This window comes from Stegastes partitus, unplaced genomic scaffold (genome assembly GCF_000690725.1).
Source record: "Stegastes partitus isolate 25-593 unplaced genomic scaffold, Stegastes_partitus-1.0.2 Scaffold1694, whole genome shotgun sequence".
Taxonomy (NCBI): Eukaryota; Metazoa; Chordata; class Actinopteri; family Pomacentridae; genus Stegastes; species Stegastes partitus.
In genome coordinates, this window is record NW_007579425.1 from 123,369 (window position 1) to 129,451 (window position 6,083).

At 43.5% G+C, this 6,083-nt stretch overlaps 1 protein-coding gene across 1 annotated transcript in view; it reads left to right on the forward strand.

Annotated features, from left to right (window-relative positions):
* The window catches only part of ppfibp2b (PPFIA binding protein 2b), a 90,705-nt gene that overhangs the window by 48,577 nt on the left and 36,045 nt on the right, over window positions 1–6,083 (forward strand). Inside the window, 2 exon segments of the mRNA XM_008301644.1 lie at window positions 4,373–4,591; window positions 5,343–5,435. Of these exon segments, the coding sequence (XP_008299866.1) occupies window positions 4,373–4,591; window positions 5,343–5,435 (312 nt within the window).

Consider the following 6,083-nt stretch of genomic DNA (forward strand, 5'->3'; position numbering starts at 1 on the left):
TTTTGACCATTTTTTTTGTCATTCTGAACAAATTTTAAGTCATTTTGGAAAGATTTAAACTCATGTGGGACTGTTCCTGACCAATTTCAGACCTTCTAGATCTACAGCCAGCTGGTCGCATCAGTATTATGGGATGTCTCATGGTGTGAACAGTTTAATGTCTATGACATAGAGTCATAGAAACAATCATTGGTACCCTGGATGTGGTTCTGGTTCTGATCATTCAGTAGAGAAAACTTTACAAAGTGCATTCTGGGTAAACGTTCCAGGCTCATATCAGCATGTGTGGTGGTGGTTGGTCAGAACCGGTTCTAGACAATAGAAGGACCGTTTTTAAAAACACATTTAAGTCATTTTAAGTAATCATGGGGAATCTTTACTCATTTCTGTCAAATTTAAAGTAAGCTTAGTCAAATTTCTATTAATCTTTGACAGATTTGAGGATGTTTGTGTATTTTTTGACAACTTTTACGTCATTTTGAACCATTTTCTGAGTCATTTTTTATTATTTTTTTAGTAATTTCCAACTATTTGTAACATGGGACAGGCGGTTGGTCAGAACAAGTTCTAGAGAATGGAAGGACCGTTTTACCTCCAGAACACACCAGGACCATCTGTAGACAGGATTCACTCTGTGGGAAAATGATTGAACAATATTTCCACACTTATATTCTGAAGGAGTTTCCACCGTGATAAGTCCTGCATCAGTGTCGGTACCAAGATCACACATCATCACTGTTGTCCACAATCTGAGGAAACAGAACAAACGGACAGAACCAGAACCATCAGAGGAGAATCTAAAGCCTCTCACAGGAGCTCTGAATGAACTGAACTGTTCTACAAAACATGTGAACACCAAAGTTGTTTCACAGTGAGACGATGCCTTCAGGAGCGTCCAGTAGAAACCAGATTCAGTGACTCCTGGGTGGATGTAAAGCCTGTTCAGTTGCAGCTTTTGTCAGTCTAACAGATCTGTTTGGACGCTGACAGCTTGATGTTTGGTTGGTTTAGTAACCGGATCCTCCCACTCGCCCAGATCCGACGTACAGCTGCGGGTTTTTTTTTTGTCGGTTTGTGTTTGTGGTTGGCGACAGCTGCGAGGCTCCGGGTCGGCCGGCTCCAGGAATGGCAGGAATCCACTCCAAACATTCCTGGAGGCCAAACACTTTCACCTCAGGAAACCACGCCAACGCCACACGCAGACGCTAAATGACAGCTCTTGGGGAACGTCGCGGTTCAGCCTGGAAGTGAAAAGACTCCACCAAGTCCTGCGAGGTACTCCGAGATTTATCTTCATGTTTAGCAAAACTAACAAAAAAAAAAGGTGCTGTTTTGCGTACATGAACATCTCTTCAGCAGCTTTTTGCGCCTTCGGTGTTGGTCTAAATTATGAGTCATGTCGTTGTTCCTGCAGGAACCAGACTTGGCAGCAGTTCAGGCATCCTATAATAACCCCGGTGCCACTCCCAACAGTCTGCTGTAAAAACCTGCATGCGACACGTTTGTAAATCTGTGAAGCTCGTGGTCGTCACCAAGGAACAAAAATCACAAAAAATACAACAATTCTAAACTCGAGCACCATTTTTCTGCATATAACGTGTAGTTTAGTCCGTCCTCGGCCCTCTTTTGGAGCATTAATTATGCATCACTTTGGAAATGTATGCATTTAAAATGCGAGTTTTATTGTAAAACTCTTTGTGTTGCTTTTCTCTGAAACATGCAATCCTTGTAAAATAAATTAAAGAATACAAGCAAAATATAAATAAAATACAAAGCAATGCACATTAAAATAAAAACACGCAGCTTATTTTTTAAAAGATGTAAGAAATGTATGGATTTATTGGGTTTTTGTGTATATTTCTGTTAGTTTTAGCTCAAAATGAATCCAGTGAGTCTCCAGAATTAATAATCCAGCAAATAAAACTGGATTTTATATAAATTACTCCAATAATGTCATATCCTAAATAACACTGATTTTATGACTGTTTTATTTTTTGTATAATTGTATTTATATGATTTTATTTTATTTTTATTTTTTTGCATAAACAAAGAAACCACCTTGATCCCTGTCAATCTGATCGATTCCTAAGATTTGTTTATCTACATGCAGATCAACACTTTGCACCAATGTCAGGATATCTGGTTTATTTAACAGTAGAATTGTTTATCGTGTTGCAGAGCGTTTAGTTTCCGGGTGATCGTGGCTGCGGTCAGTAAAAAACATGTTTCATGGATCGTATCATCACATTTTCATTCCTGTGGAGCTCCTTCAGTTGGTGGTTTTAGGTTCTGTTAAAAATAAACCTTTATTGTGAAAGTCTGCATGAGTTTGCGTAATAAAACAAAAAGCTGCTCCAGTGAGCTGACAGAAGGTGTTTCCTCCTCCGTCGGATCTCCGCTGAACTCGCGGTAACCTGAGAGTGAGCTGAGCTGCTTCACACCTGAGGAGAAGTGAAGCAGAAACACTGCTGGCTTCTGAGACTTCTTCTGAATCACTCGCTGCCCAAACAATGACTCATTCAAGGACACGCTGAACCAAATCAGTGTTTGTGTTTGGGGAGGTTCCTCCTGAGCTCCTCGGTGGTTTGTTAAGGGTTGTCGTGAGCACGTTTTCTACCCGTAACCCGAACGTTTTTGTGGATTCTTCCGTTCGTCTCATCCTTAAACTCAGCAACTCTTATGTTTGCTCCAAGTTTTGTTGTTTACGTCATTTGTAGGGACGACTTTCAAAAAGACGAGGATCAGCGCTCGTCGAGGTATTTCACTGTTTGGTATCCATTTAAGCCGGATCCTGTGTTTACGTTTGTTGTCACGCCGGTGTGTGAAAGTGAGAGCACAGTTTGTCACGGGAGTTTTCCTGAATAGTTATAAGCAGCGTTACCAATCAGTAATCGGTAGCATGAACTGCGTAGAGTGGACATTCGTTCTGAGCTGATTTTGTTGTCTTAGGCCGACTACAAACTGCGGTTTTAACCAGTTCACACAGCTAGCTACGCTGTACGACCTGAATCTGATTAACTTTGTCCACGACATGAAGTCTGCTGTGTGCAGATTGCGAGATGAAAACGCCGAATCACAGCCTACGACGTACGCGAGTTGATGCAAATGCACAAGAATGAAACGTCATCAGTGTCCAGCCACGATAAAGAAACTAGCGGATCGTGAACGTAGCCCTCGTCCTCATGGCATTTATGTGTTTGGAGAGAAATTCCAAGAAAAAGGAGGAGGAGGAGAATATGGACGCGGTCGTGGCTCGGAAAGGGAGGCCAACTGATTAGTATATCATTTCATCCTGCATTTCTATTGGTTAATTAGTTGATGGAGGTCGCAGCAGCAGCAGTCACACTGTGAGACCGACAGCCCACATTTCTGACACTGTGGGAATTATATCGCAGGATGTCTTTGGTCGCAAGACGGCCGTCCCCGAAGCTGTCTCTCAGTGCGACGTAGGACCACCGGTTTAGAGCCAAGACCAAAGATATCACCACGATTCTCTCATGATTGTTATCTTTCATGTAGGATGGCTGAAAATCGCACAGTGTATAGCGGGCTTTAGTCAACAGACATGATTCGAACCGCAAAGTCAGCTTCATTATGAGTGTGAGACATCAGAACATGAACCTAAATATTCCGAGTTTGTCCTAAACGCCTGAGTTCTGGTTGGAGGTCATGAACCTCCTCAGAGTCTCTGTCATGTTCCTGTTGCTGCTAAACTCCCACAATGCTCTCTGCTGCCAACATGAGCTGTAGTCTGAGTGACGCCTCCTCTGGTCTCTAAACAGTGAGAGGCTCCACCTGGTGGAACAACCAGGTACTGCAGCTGGTCTACGATACGTTTGCTGACATCATGTAGAGAATTCAGGTTTTCACTGACTCGTTTGATAATAATGATAATAAACATAAAACCCACATAACCAAAAACTTGTTGGGTTTTAATGTTTGTTTTAGTCGAGTCAAAACTAGATTATTTAGGTTTATCTTCATGAATGTTACTGCTGCAGCGTCTCTGCTTTATTAATATGTAATGTAGTCAGGTGAAATATACATCATAAATAACATTAAGAGGTCTCTTGGTGGGTTATTTGCAATTTCAGTCATTTTGTCGCTTAACTTGATTTTAACAACTTTAATGTGCTTTAACTGTGTATTTTTGAGGGAAAGTCTATCAGATTAGGACTCGGTATCACATTAAATGTTAAATAACTAAAAACCTCGATCCTTAGTTTTATGTTTTCTGCTTTTTCAGATGTTTTGTTGCTGTGTTCATGATTTTCCAGGCAGCATCCATTTCCCAGAACTGACTTGCTTAACAAATAAGTTGATGTCTTCCTCACGCCCTTCGTTCTTCTCCTCTCCTCACCGTCCCTCCCAGTGTGTGGTAAACCTCATCAGTGAGCTCCAGGAGCAGATGTGCAGGTTTCAGGAGGAGATCAGCACTCGCATCCAGGAGAAACGGGCCCTGGAGGAGAAGGAGGCCCAGCAGGCGGAGCCCCGAGCCCAGGGCCGAGGCCCTCGGGTCGGGTTGGCCGGCTCCGAGCTGAGCCCGTCCGGTTCTGACGCCCAGAACCGCAGCGGAGGAAAGACCGTTCACGTAGGGAGACTTGATGGATGAACTTACCCTCCTCCCCCCATCATTCCTTCTCTTCTTCTGTCCTCCCCTTCTAACCAGAACACACCACCCGGTATTTGGAATCTCCCACCGAATCAGACTAACCTCCTTTCTTGTAGTGTGTCTGGATGCGGGTTGTTGGTTCTTGCAGAGACTTTGGTTGGTTTTCCAGATGCTTCCATTCATTTGAGGAGTTGCTGGAAGGAAACTTTCTCCGTGTAACTCCTCAAGCGCTGGAAACATCTGGAACGTAGAGTGGCTCCTTTTAAATTGGGTTTTGCGCCGGCCTTTTTGATTTGGTTTGATGTGGTTTGCTTGCATGACGGTGGTTCCTCCGTTTACTAACAGACGTTGGTGGGCTTCGTCCTGCACTGACCAGGTGTTTGGTGACAGGGTTTCCTCAGATTTGCAGCTGGACGTCTTTCTGGTTCATCCTTTTCCCCGGTTGTTGATAACTGCACGCCGTGGAGACTGTTTTCAGGAGGTGTTTCCCGCATTAACCACTGTGCCGTGCAGCCCCAGAGACCTTTATAACTGCACTGAATGTCAACCTGATGTTTGAATCCCCGTATGTGTTGGCATGGACCAGTAGACAACAGCTCCTGTTGATTCTGACATTTCCAGGAAATTTTTTTTCAGCGGATTTTCAACTAGTTTAGACTCTTGAATCTGGCTTTGAACTGACTCAAAGATGCTGTGCTTTGTTTTTGTTTTCTGTTTTGTTTTTCTGCAGGATTTGCTTCAGGAAGTAAAGCAGCTGAAGAGCAAAGTGGACGAACTGGAAGGAGAGAAAAGCCAATACGAGAGGAAGCTCCGAGCCACCAAGGTACTTGTTAAACAGGGTCAGTCTGGACGGCTGACATGGAAATAAGTATGACGTGTGCTGCGGTTTATCAGGAACAGATGCAGAAAAAGAAATAGATGTTCCCTTTGAGCTCCGTTAAAAACTGCAACCAAGTCAGTTTTACATCCACTCCACGTGTCCCAATCTAAAGACTGAATCTGGTTTGTGTTCAGACTTTAACAGTGGAAATGAGCTGTCATCCGTCCATGTGATCACGGCAGGTCAAACTAGTTTATACTCGTGGAAGCCGTGCAGAGGATTGTGGGTCAGAATGGCCAAAACAAAAGCTCCTTTAGACACAAGACTGTACAAGGAGATTTTTCCTCATTCACAACTTTTAGAATTCATCATTTAAGGAGCTGGAATTGAAGTAGGACTTTGGAGATCCTTTGATTTGCACATGGTTTCTACCGACGGAGCCCAAACACAGTATGAAGTTCTAAATTCTCCAGAAATCCCGTGCTGTGTTTGTCCGCTGTGTCAAACACATGGACGACGTTATCAGTCAGTCGATCCCAGTTTGCATTAAACTCACGAGTTCTGGTCGGAGGTCATGAACCTCCTCAGAGTCTCTGTCATGGTCCCGTTGCTGCTAAACTCCCACAATGCTCTCTGCTGCCAACATGAACT